The sequence below is a fragment of the Nicotiana tabacum genome, chromosome 21, assembly GCF_000715075.1.
Source record: "Nicotiana tabacum cultivar K326 chromosome 21, ASM71507v2, whole genome shotgun sequence".
Lineage (NCBI taxonomy): Eukaryota > Viridiplantae > Streptophyta > Magnoliopsida > Solanales > Solanaceae > Nicotiana > Nicotiana tabacum.
This window is the reverse complement of record NC_134100.1, coordinates 100,961,394-100,976,176: the sequence shown is the minus strand read 5'-3', so window position 1 is coordinate 100,976,176 and position 14,783 is coordinate 100,961,394. Positions and strand designations below refer to the sequence as shown.

The 14,783-nt window shown below is 37.1% G+C and overlaps 1 protein-coding gene across 1 annotated transcript; it reads right to left on the bottom strand.

Annotated features, from left to right (window-relative positions):
• Positions 1-12,487: 12,487 nt before the first annotated feature.
• On the bottom strand, positions 12,488-14,344 carry LOC142175416 (E3 ubiquitin ligase BIG BROTHER-related-like). Its single transcript, XM_075242106.1, has 7 exons — positions 14,227-14,344; positions 13,755-13,851; positions 13,349-13,395; positions 13,213-13,257; positions 13,007-13,128; positions 12,744-12,852; positions 12,488-12,660 (listed from the first exon to the last, which is right to left on the bottom strand). The coding sequence occupies exons 1-7, from the start codon at positions 14,287-14,289 to the stop codon at positions 12,604-12,606; spliced, it is 540 nt and encodes a 179-aa protein (XP_075098207.1). The 5' UTR covers positions 14,290-14,344; the 3' UTR covers positions 12,488-12,603.
• Between the last annotated feature and the right edge of the window lie 439 nt (positions 14,345-14,783).

Sequence of the window (14,783 nt, the reverse complement as noted above, 5' to 3'; positions counted from 1 at the left end):
ATGACCCAAAATGTCATCTTTAACTTTAATAATTAATTCTGTATTCTAAGATCTCGAAAAGCACTATTTTATCATTCCTCGACTGGCGTGCGCAGTCCGTAAAATTTTTCAGAAAAGTTTTTATGTGAAAATAGATTAAAATATGAATTAGAGCTTTAAAACTCAACTAAGTTGACTTTGGTCAATATTTTGAGAAGACGGACTCGGATCAGTATTTTGACAGTTCTGGAAGGTCCGTATAGTGATTTGGGACTTGGGCGTATGCCCGGAATCAAATTCCGAGGTCCCTAGCCCGAGATATGGTATTTTGATAAAAAATTAAAAGTTTAAGTTCAAATAGTGATCGGATGTCGAATTATGTGGAAACGACTCCAGAATAGAATTTTGATGATTCCAACAGCTCCGTATAATGATTTTAGACTTAGGAGTGTGATCGTTATTTTATTTGGAAGTCCGTAGTGAAATTAGGCTTGAAATGGCTAAAATAGGAATTTAAAGTTTGAAAGTTTGACCGGGGAGTTGACTTTTTGATATCGGGGTCGAAATCCAGTTCTAAAAATTTTTACAGCTCCGTTATGTCATTTATGACTTGTGTGCAAAATTTGAGGTCAATCGGACTTTATTTGATAGGTTCTGGCATCAAATGTAGAAGTTGAAAATTCTTAGTTTTATTAAGCTTGAATTGGGGTATGATTCGTGGTTTTAGCATTGTTTGATATGATTTAGAAGTTTGACTAAGTTTGTATGATATTTTAGGACTTGTTGGTATATTTGGTTGAGGTCCCGAGGGCCTCAGGTGAGTTTCGGGTGGTTAACGGATCAGAAATTGGACTTAAACAGTTGATGCAATTTTTCTCTTATCCTGGAAATTCTGGGCCATGATCGAACTCCCTGATCGAGCTCCCATTATCGAATTCCCTGATCAAGCTCCCAAGATCGAGCTCCCAAGATCGAGCTCCCTGATCGAGCTGGACAGATCTGTAAGTTATAAAAACGAGGCATTCGACCCATTTGCCATTTTTGACAAACATGAGTTTGAGCAGAGGCGACTTTTGACAGATTTTCAAGGAAAGACATTTGGGGTAAGTGATTCCAACTCGGATTTGGTCTATATACACAAATATATCATTGTTTTCACCATATAATTAGTGTTTTGAGATTGAAATTTGAAAATTTTTAGAAATCTCATAGAAACGAATTTTTGAGATTTCGGTATCGATTTGGAGTCGGATTTGAGTGAAACTGGTATGGTTGGACTCGTAATTGAATGGGTTGTCGGATTTCATAACTTTCGCCAGATTCCGAGATGTGGACCCCACAGACGAAATTTTAATTAATTTCGGAATTTTTATTGAAAATATAGTATTTCTTATAGAATTGATTCTTATAAATTTTAGTGATTGTATTGAATTATTTATGGTTAGATTCGAGCCAATCAAAGTTGGATAATCGAGGAAAGGGCCTTCTAGTGGATTAAATTGGAGCAAATTGAGGTAAGTCACTTGTCTAATCTTGTGAGGGGCAAATTTACCTCATAGGTGATTAAATTAAATAATTATTGCTAATTGCGGGGTCTACGTACGCACGAGGTGACGAGAGTCCGTACGTGTCACGACCCAAAATCCCACTAGTCGTGATGGCACCTAACCCAACCTGTTAGGTAAGCCAATTTCCAACTATCCAATTCCAATGAAATTAATTAAAAGAAAATATCTAAAACCGATACATCTCCCCAAGAACTGGTAGTACAAATCATGAGCTTCTAAGAATAGAGTATACAAAGCGAAAATGAAATAAATACATAGTCTGTTTGAATAATACATAAACAGAGCTTTTATAAATCTAAGGCTACCCTGAACAAGAGGCAGCTACAACAGGAATGCAGGTACATCTTCAAGTCCCGCAACCATCGAGCACAGCAACAACAATAGCCAACATCTGCACGCAATGTGCAGAAGTGTAGTATCAGTACAACCGACCCCATGTACTGAGTAAGTAACAAACCTAGCCGTAGGTTGAAAGTAATGACGAGCATCTACCAAGGTCGGGTCCACAACCAATAGTACACAATAATCCATAACAATATAAAGCAAATAATACCAGAAATAACTCAGGGATAAAATACTCAGCCAAATAATGATTTCAAAAATTATAGTTCTTTCTTCCAAATATCTCAGTGAAAACCCAAATCGTTTGCCGAAGTTTCCAATAATATAAATAGTTTGAAAACAATAAATTTCTCCCAAAATCTTGTCAATAATAAATAAGATGTTTCATTTTCCTTCCGGATAACCAGTGTAAAATAAATACATTACTATGCCCATCTGTCAAAAATGTGTGAGAAATCATGAATGATGTGATGTTGTACAGCATGAGGAAAAATACATCTTTATGCCTATATGTCATGTGTGCATGCCAATGCGATGCAACTCAATCATAAAATCATAAACAGCCCCTCGGGCAGAACATCACTCATATACAGCCCCTCGGGCAAAAACCCCACAGTCACTCGTGCCACTCGGGCATACCTCACAATCACTCTTACCACTCGAGCATACCTCACAATCACTCTTTCCACTCAGGTATACCTCACAATCACTCATGCCTCCCAGTCACTCAGCACTCGGCACTCGCACTCAGTAGGTACCTGGCTCACTGGGGGTGTGTACAGACTCCGGAGGGGATCCTTCATCCCAAGCGCTATAATCTGCACGGACAACTCACGTGCGATAATAATAAAGTATGCTGCAGGCAGGCAGCCCCGATCCACACTCATCCTCACAATTCAGTCCCTCAGCCTCTCTCAGGTATGCTGCAGGCGGGCAGCCCCGATCCACACTCTTCCTCACAAATCAGGCCCTCGGCCGATATCAAACATGCTGCGGCGTGCAGCCCGATCCCATGAATATGTAACATGCTGCGGCGTGCAGCCCGATCCAATGAATATGAAACATAAATCAGGCCCTCGGCCTCACTCAGTCATAAATCTCTCAAGCCACTCGGGCATCTCAGTAAAACAGGGCATTCGACCCAAAATATTTTTATGCATCAAAATAGAGTCATAAAACTGAGTTATAAAAATCTAATTTTTCTTCCATAAATTCATGGATTCATGATGTAAATGAATATGGAATCATGAAATATAATCAATATAGGATAAGGAACACTTACCCCAATGTTTTCCCATGAAAATCGCCCAAATATCGCCTAAACCGAGCTCCATAAACTCAAAAATGAGTAAAAATGGCAAGAACCCCGTTTTATAAACCCTCAGTTGTTTCGGGCGTCACAGGTAGCGTGGGGCGCTGCTTGTAGCACAGTTTCCAGTATCCCAAAATTCCCAGCGCTAGGGCTAGCGCCCCACGCTACCCTGGGCACTCGCAGCGACGGAAAAAATTGTTCCAGACACGAAAATAGGCATAACTCTCTCATACGATGTCCGAATTCAATGATTCTTTTTGCTATGGCTCCGTAATTTCAATACGGATCTAATACTTTAATCAAAACTAAATTTGGAGCTCATTTGCTTAATGTCATACCACATATTCTTGAAGAATCGACATCCGGTCACTATTTTAACTTAAGCTTTAAACCTTGGAACTAGATGTTTCAATTCATTCCAAAATCTCATTGGACCCGAACCAATTGCCCTGGCAAGTCACACAACAACTGTAAAGCCCAATTTGAGAAGTAAATGGGGAAACGGGATTGTAATACTCAAAACGACCGGCCGGGTCGTTACATTCTCCCCCACTTAAACATACGTTCGTCCTCGAACGTGCTAAGAGTTGTTTCCAAGCCATCAAATCACTGTTCCATCTTACCACACACGTACCCGGGGGTGAACCCACGTCACCCTATTCCATATAGGCTTGACAACACAATCCAACTGAATTCATTAATTTAACTCTAGCCCATAAACCTTGGAGTTTAATTTCCAACCTTTAGAATTTCTTTCAAGACACGAATCTTACATTTACACACTTTATGAGTTTGAACAAGCTGTGTCAAGCCATAACTATAACCACTGATATAATCAGCCAGCATATTACACAACTCGCATGCTCGTAGCACTATTGTCGATCACAGTAATTACTCCAAACCAACCAAGTACTAGTATAAAACCTCATATCAAGCCAAACCTCATCCCAAAACCTTCGTACACTGTTGATAATAAAAGAAACACGCGAAATAAACAAGTCACGGAGTTTTCTCGCCCCAACCAGAACCATAATTGCTTTTTGAGCCGACTTTCAATATTATCCTCCATAACATACCGCAATCAAATATTATAGTACCCATTCGAGGTCCAATGACCTTATATTACTAAACACAACTATTTCCACAGACATGCCGCACCAATATAACTCAGAGCCACAACCCGTGCCATCTGTACACCAATACGCAACAATTTAAATGTACTCAGTCATGAAAAATGACTCAAATGAGAGAACTGCCCCGCAATATTAATAAGTACCGCCACAATGAAATGCTGAAAATTTATCATATCCCGTAGAACCATCACCTGATTCTAACACAAGGTTCATACCTTAGCATAGCTCCGCTGCAATGTGTGTCCCCATCCAAACGTTGGTCCATATAATATACCCCGAGCCACCCTGCTCAAAATCAAAAACCACGGAGAGGCAAATGACAAAAATGCCACACAAAACCTAAAAGAACATAACCATTACGCAATCGATCATGCAATAGCCAAATACTCATCACGCTCAAATTCCACTATAAAACTCAAATAGGACCGCACCATCTGTGCACATAACTAATGAATCACAACTCCTCGTAGCATGAAGGAGCAACTCACAGATCATCTGAGAACACGAATAAGTCCAACATCAACCGAATGACACATCCCTCAATAATAGCAGTATGGAGCTAACCATTCCGGCTCGGTGTAGAATACACATCTTAATTGGGCCTACCAATGGATCGCCAAATCAACTCGGGTTACCCACAAATAGATAAAAGTTCTTCCGAAACTCCATAATGACTGAATCATAACACATTCTATCATCTGGCTAGCTCCGGCCAAAACTTCACAATCCATAACCATGAAACAATCCGCTCTTGAGAACTTCTAATCTCCAAATCCATAGAACACCTGAATCACCATATTTGATTCCATCTCCATCGCCCAAATGTCTAGCACCTCTCTCATACACGATCATCCCACGAGACATACTTTAAAAATTCTTCCGTGCCACTTGTCAAAATTTGAATATCAGCATTCTATCAACAGTGTGAGTACCGCAATACCAATTTATACATCTGTAAGTTAAAATACAGTGCACCTTCTGAAGTCCGCCCCCTTCTCATACAACACCAAGTAGTAATAGTATTCATCTAGACATCGAAAACTGTTCATGCCTCTAAGAATTTATGACCTCCCTTTTAAGGCTAAACCGTGACCTTGCACACGCCAACCTTAATCACACACAACTCACCGCATCTATTATGCCATTATGTGACAAGCACAAGAATCCCATTATCAACTTTGAGTCACCAATAATTTACATACCCTTTTAGTTAGAAACCTTTCTCTTGCTTCTTTCCAGGAGGAAATCACAATACATAACACGTTCTCCACACCGGTAGAAACCGTCAAGAATTCTTTGGAATCCATTTGCACAACCAAGCCACCAGGACAGAATCTCTCCAACTCATCCAAGCCACGCAGGTCACCAAACCCAAGAATATTGCCACTAAAACATCTGTAAAACCTTACCACATCGTAATTACCCAAAGGACTGATCTTACCATTACCATACTGGTCCAGTCTACTACCCAGTTGTCCTATTTCACCGAGTCTATTCTGAATATGCCTCCACATTGATACTCCTCCTTGCTAAAACACCACAATCTTTAACCACAACTTAACTCATAACCTAACATAGAACCACAACGCCCTACGACCCATAAGCAACTGTATTCTTCTTAAGCACCTTCAAAAATACCACAACTATAACACTCACTTTGAGAATACCTTATGCGAATTTGAAATTGTTCTTCTTACCTTCCTTATACAAAAATATAGAATCCTTAGTCATATAGAATTTCCGCAAGTCCAGGAACCATCAAACGCAAATCTCGGATTTTATCCATACACAAGTCCGAAAATATTTTCAATTGCTACATATAATTCTCAAACCTACTGAAATTTTCTCGGGAGTCACCCACTTTGCTCAAATCTAATTGCACAGCCCAAATGGGCCAAAAAACACGTGCCCCATTAGCACCACAACACTCAAAGAAGTAACTCTACTTTAACACCACATATCAAATTCATACTCTGTGCGCACTACATCATTCACCAATAACAACTTACTCATCCCGCGAATTTCATTTACTCATACGTGCAATATAATTCTTAACCAGAATTTTTTTTATTTGAGTCATCCTCGATCTCATCTTCTGCAAATCATAGCTAACCCACAAGTATGCCTCAGACCAAAATTAAAATTTAACACCTAACCATTAAATCAAATTGTCAATAGCAGACTCTCCCACTTGGCTCAAAGCCATAGATTAAAACATTCTATAACTCACAATACCAATACTCTCTTACTGCCATAATGCCACAGTCAGTCCAACGAAACTTCTTCCCAAGTTCATACAATACCAACCATAAAAATACCTCAGTCATCCGCTAAGCTCGTATTCATCCTCTTAACACACAAGTCAACTTTCTCAACCATATTCAGATTCAAATCTCCACTCATACACCCCGTCATTAGAAAAGAAACTCTCTACTCACATCATAAGGAATACTCCTACGTAGATTACTCTGCAGGGGATAATCCACCTGCTTAGCCTCAATCTGGTATCTTGTTATACCCTTTCGCATTCACAATTACTATGCAATCACTTAGTCTATCTGAGTCCAAACTCATTAACCGGACGTGAGAATTTAGTTTTACCCCAAAATTTAACAATGTGAAAGATCCATCAAAACATTCATACTAGAGATTGTACGCCACATCAATTCAGAAATCAAGCACCCAATGACCTTTCCTTTACATTTCAAGGAAACACTTCTCGTCATATTCAAATCGTCTTAACACATCCCGCATTTACATCATACTCATCACAAAGCCATTCCACCGCTCATCGAGCCATAACTTTCACTCATAGGGATATTACCGGACATATGAGTCCAAATGTACAGGTTACAACTGAAGCTACCGAGCCTAAGCTGCGGTCTAAACTTGGCCTCAAGTCCTCCAGACTGGCCCATCACCAAAACACAAAATACACACCTCGAACCTTATTCATAGAATCACAAGCCGACGATGCACAGCTAATACCGAGCGCTCATGTGCGCATACGAATACGTGGAAGGAATTCAAAGAGTTATATTTCAAGCTGAATCAATTTCGCACGATAAGGAAAGAAAGATGGGAAATTATCCTAAATGCCTTGTAGCCTCTCGAAGATAAGTATGGATGTCATCATACTGATCCGAGAGACTCTACTAGACACTTGCTCATGACTTGTAGAACCTATGAACCTAGAGCTCTGATACCAACTTGTCACGACCCAAAATCTCACTAGTCGTGATGGCACCTAACCCAACCTGTTAGGTAAGCCAATTTCCAACTATCCAATTCCAATGAAATTAATTAAAAGCAAATATCTAAAACCGATACATCTCCCCAAGAAATGGTAGTACAAATCATGAGCTTCTAAGAATAGAGTATACAAAGCGAAAATGAAATAAATACATAGTCTGTTTGAATAATACATAAACAGAGCTTTTATAAATCTAAGGCTACCCTGAACAAGAGGCAGCTACAACAGGAATGCAGGTACATCTTCAAGTCCCGCAACCATCGAGCATAGAAACAACAACAGCCAACATCTGCACGCAATGTGCAGAAGTGTAGTATCAGTACAACCGACCCTATATACTGAGTAAGTAACAAACCTAGCCGTAAGTTGAAAGTAATGACGAGCTTCTACCAAGGTCGGGTCCACAACCAATAGTACACAACAATCCATAATAACATAAAGCAAATAATACCAGAAATAACTCAGGGATAAAATACTCAGCCAAATAATGATTTCAAAAATTATAGTTCTTTCTTCCAAATATCTCAGTGAAAACCCAAATCGTTTGCCGAAGTTTCCAATAATATAAATAGTTTGAAAACAATAAATTTCTCCCAAAATCTTGTCAATAATAAATAAGATGTTTCATTTTCCTTCCGGATAACCAGTGTAAAATAAATGCATCACTATGCCTATCTGTCAAAAATGTGTGAGAAATCATGAATGATGTGATGTTGTACAGCATGAGGAAAAATACATCTTTATGCCTATATGTCATGTGTGCATGCCAATGCGATGCAACTCAATCATAAAATCATAAACAGCCCCTCGGGCAGAACATCACTCATATACAGCCCCTCGGGCAAAAACCCCACAGTCACTCGTGCCACTCGGGCATACCTCACAATCACTCTTGCCACTCGGGCATACCTCACAATCACTCTTTCCACTCGGGCATACCTCACAATTATTCATGCCTCCCAGTCACTCAGCACTCGGCACTCGCACTCAGTAGGTACCTGGCTCACTGGGGGTGTGTACAGACTCCGGAGGGGATCCTTCATCCCAAGCGCTATAATCTGCACGGACAACTCACGTGCGATAATAATAAAGTATGCTGCAGGCGGGCAGCCCCGATCCACACTCATCCTCACAATTCAGGCCCTCAGCCTCTCTCAGGTATGCTGCAGGCGGGCAGCCCCGATCCACACTCTTCCTCACAAATCAGGCCCTCGGCCGATATCAAACATGCTGCGGCGTGCAGCCCGATCCCATGAATATGCAACATGCTGCGGCGTGCAGCCCGATCCAATGAATATGAAACATAAATCAGGCCCTCGGCCTCACTCAGTCATAAATCTCTCAAGCCACTCGGGCATCTCAGTAAAACAGGGCATTCGACCCAAAATATTTTTATGCATCAAAATAGAGTCATAAAACTGAGTTATGATATGCAATGAAATGAATATGACTGAGTATGACTTTTCAATTTAACACAATAATTCACAGCAATATGACCTCTGTGGGTCCCAATAATACTGGCACATAGCCTCAACATGATTTGTAATATGCTTTTCAGCTCAATTTCTTTAACACATAAAACCGCATGGAAAATACCAAGGTTATTTAACTATAACATTCCACATAAACAATTATGTCACAATTTCTATAGTGCACGCCCACACGCCCGTCACCTAGCATGTGCGTCACCTCCCAACAATTCACAAAATACATATATTCAGGGTTCATACCCTCAACTCCAAGATTAGAAGAGTTACTTACCTCAATCCAAGCAAATTCTTTATTCCAATAAACCTTTTCCTCGTGATTCGGCCTCCGAACACCTCGAATCTTAGTCAAAATAATTCGATACAATCAACACGAGGTATAGGAATCAATTCTATATGAAAATGCTAATTTATCATAAAAATCCGAAATTTAGCTCAAAAATAGCTCATGGGGCCCATATCTCGGAACTCGACAAAAGTTACAAAATCTGAACACCCGTTCCGATATGAGTCCAACCATACAAAAATTATCAAATTCCGACATCGGATTGACCTTCAAATCTTCATTTTATATTTTTGGAAGATTTTATAAAAATCTGATTTTTCTTCCATAAATTCATGAATTCATGATGTAAATGAATATGGAATCATGAAATATAATCAATATAGGATAAAGAACACTTACCCCAATGTTTTCCCGTGAAAATCGTCCAAATATCGCCTAAACCGAGCTTCATAAACTCAAAAATGAGTAAAAATGGCAAGAACCCCATTTTATAAACCCTCAGTTATTTCGGGCGTCACAGGTAGCGTGGGGCGCTGCCTGTGGCGCAGTTTCCAGTATCCCAAAATTTCCAGCGCCAGGGCTAGCGCCCCACGCTACCCTGGGCGCTCGCGGCGACGGAAAAAATCGTTCCAGACACGAAAATAGGCATAACTCTCTCATACGATGTCCGAATTCAATGATTCTTTTTGCTATGGCTCCATAATTTCAATACGGATCTAATACTTCAATCAAAACTGAATTTGGAGCTCATTTGCTTAATGTGATACCATATATTCTTGAAGAATCGACATCCGATCACTATTTTAACTTAAGCTTTAAACATTGGAACTAGATATTCCAATTCATTCCAAAATCTCATTGGACCCGAACCAATTATCCCGACAAGTCACACAATAACTGTAAAGCTGAATTTGAGAAGTAAATGGGGAAACGGGGTTGTAATACTCAAAACGACCGGCCGGGTCGTTACAGTACGTAGCTACTATTAATGCTAAAGTTCAGGTAGTTTAGGACTCAAAGCATGAATTACTTGTGTAAATTGTATTCTTTATTAATAAAAATATTTGATGTATATATTGTGAATTGTTATGAAAGGTAGAAAAATAATATATGAAATTTTCATATGCTTAATTTTTTGTTTAGATTAATTAATTGTTGAAATAAATCGTTATCCTCTCAAATAAATTTTATAATAAATACTCTTATTCCTGAGGTACATAAGAAAATATCCTCCTTTCTTGTGGATCGGGCCGAATGTCTCGACAGGATAGATGCATCTATGGATCGTGTCGCACGTCCCTCGGAAGTGTACACAATATTCTGGATCGGGCCGAACGACCTCGGCAGAAATCGTGCTTAATAATAATAATTACACGATACTTTGATAGTTTATTGTAGCTTGTGAAGCTAATTAATAAATTTGAAAATCTTTGAAATTTAAGGATTATTATCCATGTTAGCTAAGAAATTATTGTTATTCCTGTAAATGAGATTAATTGATAAACTGAAAATTTATTGGAATTGAAGGAATTTAGTTAATATACTGAGAATTGTTGCATTTGAAGGAATTTAATTATTTCTGCTGGTTAAATAAATTATTGCTATATTCCGTGAATCATGTTGAATTATATATTCTAGTTTTATTTTAATTATTATTATTGACCCGTAGTGAGTATCAAAGTCGGCCATCTCGTCTCTACCACTTCGAGATTACGCTTGATACTTACTGGGTACACGTTGTTTACGTACTCATACTCCACTTGCTGCACTTTTTGTGCAGGACCTGAGGCAAGTACTAGTGGGGGGACCTACCGTCTTACACCCACGTTATCCAGGGGCATAGTGGTGAGCTACCTTTCTGGGCCGTTCTGCAGCTATCAGTGTCTCTCCTTGTATTTTTTTTTTTTCATTCTGTCTATTTTTATTTCAGATAGTATTTGAGGTTTTGTATAATCTACTAGATGCTTATACACTTGTGACAACAGGTCTTGGCACACACATTGGTAGAATTTGGTATTTTATTATTTTCTTGGATTAAAAGTTTAATCAATATACGTTTAATTTATTAGTTGGCTTGCCTAGCTGTAGTGTTGGACGTCATCACGACCTATAGGTAAAATTCGGTCGTGACACTCAAAACCATCCATTAAATATTTGCTAGTATATATAGTGCACTTTTGGTGTAATGGATGAAAAATGAGTAAAGTTTACCATAATCCGTTCCCTCCATGTATTATCGATCAAGTTGAGATGACATCAACAAAGATCGATACGAGATTGATTTGTAATTTGTTACATGTTCTGTTTCGTTTAATGTGATGATGCATGTTTAATTAGATCAGATTAATTAAAAACTAAAAATCAAAATTTATGATTTTAAACATGTTGTGATATTTTTGTGACTATAACAACATGTTATTAAGAGTAACGTGAGAAATTTTTAAATTTATTATTTCTGAATAAAAAATATTATTCTTTTTTTAAAATAGACTAAAAAGTATGCATATAAAATGTTCATATTTTTAAATTCTAACGTATTGCTTAAGTTATTTTTGAAAACCTATAAAAAGAAGCAAATTAGCCTAGTATATTACAATCATAATACATAATTGTATTTCCAGAGAAACTAAAAAGCTTGATATATGCGTTATTGTTTTATTCAAGCTTTAAGTCCCTTGTTATATTTGATTAATAATTGCATTTACTTCAGATCATAAGAATGTCTGAACGTGCAAGTTTTATTTTCTATCGTACAAACTTTACTGCTCAAAAGTTTTGTTTTCCAATGAATCTTGAGTACTCCTGAGTCCTGATTTGCACTTGTCAACTTTACTACTATTTTACCTTTCGAATACTTGAATAGTTGCGTATTAGCCTAGAAAGAGAGTAGTTTGATTTCTCAATATAGTGGAAGTTCATTTACAAACATACAAAGGCATATGATATACAAAGAACATGGAGGTCACATCCCTCAATTCAAATAGAACTTCTGTAATTAGTAAAATAGATGTTGAGAAAGTCGCGCGTTTAATCCAGTTCCCAATTTCCCATAGCAATATCAATGAATCCTGACTGATTTCAGTACAAGAATTTGGTGCAGATACAAGTGACAAAAGCGGAGCCAAGATTTGAACCTTATGAGTTCGTAATTTTATTTTTTTTAAGTTATTGTGTTCTAAATTAATATTTTATACATATTCAATGAATTTTTTATTAGAAATACATAACCCGTAAAGTTAAGAACTATACATTCTTGGGTACATCAGTGGACGAGACCTCATCACTACATATAGGGCAAATCTGCAAAGGAAAAATAATAGAATAATGAATATCAAGAAGATAGGCAATAAGAGTAAATGAGAGCACTTAGCAAGTTATATTACCTTCTTTATCTGAAGCCATTTTTGAATACAATCTGAATGGTAAGGATGATCACATGAAAGTGCCACTAGATTCTCTCCTTCTTCATATTCCAGTTGACACACCACACATCTATTCGTCCAAAAAATCCATTTTCAAGTTGTTATAATTGTTCTAAAGAGGACAGTCTAATGTTCAAGATGTCACAATGTAAATCACAGTGTTACGAGTTCAGATCTTAATAATCAGTATGTTGAAAATGAGTCTCTAATTTTTGCCTACTTACCGATCAATAAGGGTCTTGGAACTGTTAGATTGAAATGTATATGAATGCAAATGCTTGCTGATTTCTGCTTCAGATAATCCTCTGTTCTCTACTCCAACAAATTCTCCTAGAGCAATTAATTCCTGTAAAAATATATATACTCTTTAGTAAATGTCATGTATTTTTTGAGCTACATAAATAAATAATGAGTACTCCATCTTTTGTACCTCGTAGGATAATTCATCTGGATCAACATCATCTTCTTCCATATCCTACAAAAGGAGAAAATTTACTATGCTTTAAATGTATAGAAATTAATAAAATATATGAATTCTAGTGTGTGTATATGTGCTAAAGAGAGACCTCGTCGTCATAGTCGTACTCATCGTCGTAAAACTCTAATTCGAAATCTGCAAACATAAAATATCCAAAGGAAAACAAATCTATAAATATTTAGGGTATATAGAAACTGGAATATATAAGGTTAGATTGAAATTTTAATCATCAACAACTGCGATTTTATAGATAGTTTGGACTTTTATATGGAACTCCTAGTGCTTCATCGACTTATGCTTTGAGTTTTTTTATTAAACTTTTGTTATTTTGTATATTTCTAGCCTATTCTTTTACCTCTAAAAGTTTTTATTGTGCCAATTTTCAATTACAACAAAAATAAAAATAACTTTTTATGTTCACGTGAAAATGAGCAGATGAAACAAAAGTACGTAAATGAGCATTTGTCCAAATGAAATATGAGTACGTAAATTACCTTGAATCTCACTTTCTAAAAATTCTTCATCAGAGGCTGTAATTTCCTCATCTTCACTTTCACTTTCAATCATCGACAACATTATACAAACTCTATCCTGAATATTCACACATGCATTGCCACGCAAATTAGTGGATCACTTCAAATAATTAGAATCCACACCCAAAAATAAAATCAAAAGTATTTCAAAAAATAAAAATAAAAATAAAGAAAGAGAGAGAGACTAAAACTTAACAAACAAGAAATTTTCAACAAACGGTAGAAGGAAGCTGGGGCGGATGTAGTCTATCGGCTACTAATTCGTCTGAACTCATAACTTTCAATGCGAAGTATAGAATATATGTGAAAATTTATTAAAATCTTAACAAATATTAAAACCCCATAATTTTAATAGTACAATGAGTTTAATATTGAAAACTTTAAAAGTTATTCGTAAAATTTAAATCTTGAATCCGCCTCTGAAAGGAAGTACCTCATCTATCTGGCTAAGAGGTGTTCTTCGGGTCGTTGGTTTCCTTTGTTCTTCATCAGCCATAATTTTCGTTAAATTAATTTCTGCAATTGATGAATGGCCAAAACAATAGCTTGAATGGGTGTTATAATGAGAAAGAAGGAAGGCAGAGATGAAGGAATTTGTTGGTTAACTTAAGTCTTAAGAAACTTTCATGCAAAGCAAAGAAATCCAAAAGCATTTCCATTCAATTTCCAAGATTCCAATATTGTTCTTTCTTCTTGTTTTCAAGTTTGTCTTTGTGCTAATTCATTTTATCTGGTGGGAGTAATGACAAATTCATAGTATCTATTAATCTTTTTTGGGCAAGATCCTATATACACAGTCAAATTACCTTTCTATATCAGCCATAATTTATAACAACACTTTACTATAATGGCACGTTTTCTTTGGAACCAAACTTTTATGCTATAATATAATATATGTTTTATATAACTACACTTTTCAATAGCAGCTAAAAAATATAGGTACAAACGAAACTATTATAAAGAGATTTGACTTGTATTTGATTATGGACG

Coding starts and splice junctions, on each gene's coding strand:
- LOC142175416 (XM_075242106.1), bottom strand. CDS start 14,289: ATGGCTGATGAAGAACAAAGGAAACCAACGACCCGAAGAACACCTCTT. Junction 13,852..14,226: donor CTCTTAGCCAGATAGATGAG/GTACTTCCTTTC, acceptor GTGAATATTCAG/GATAGAGTTTGTATAATGTT. Junction 13,396..13,754: donor TTTAGAAAGTGAGATTCAAG/GTAATTTACGTA, acceptor TTATGTTTGCAG/ATTTCGAATTAGAGTTTTAC.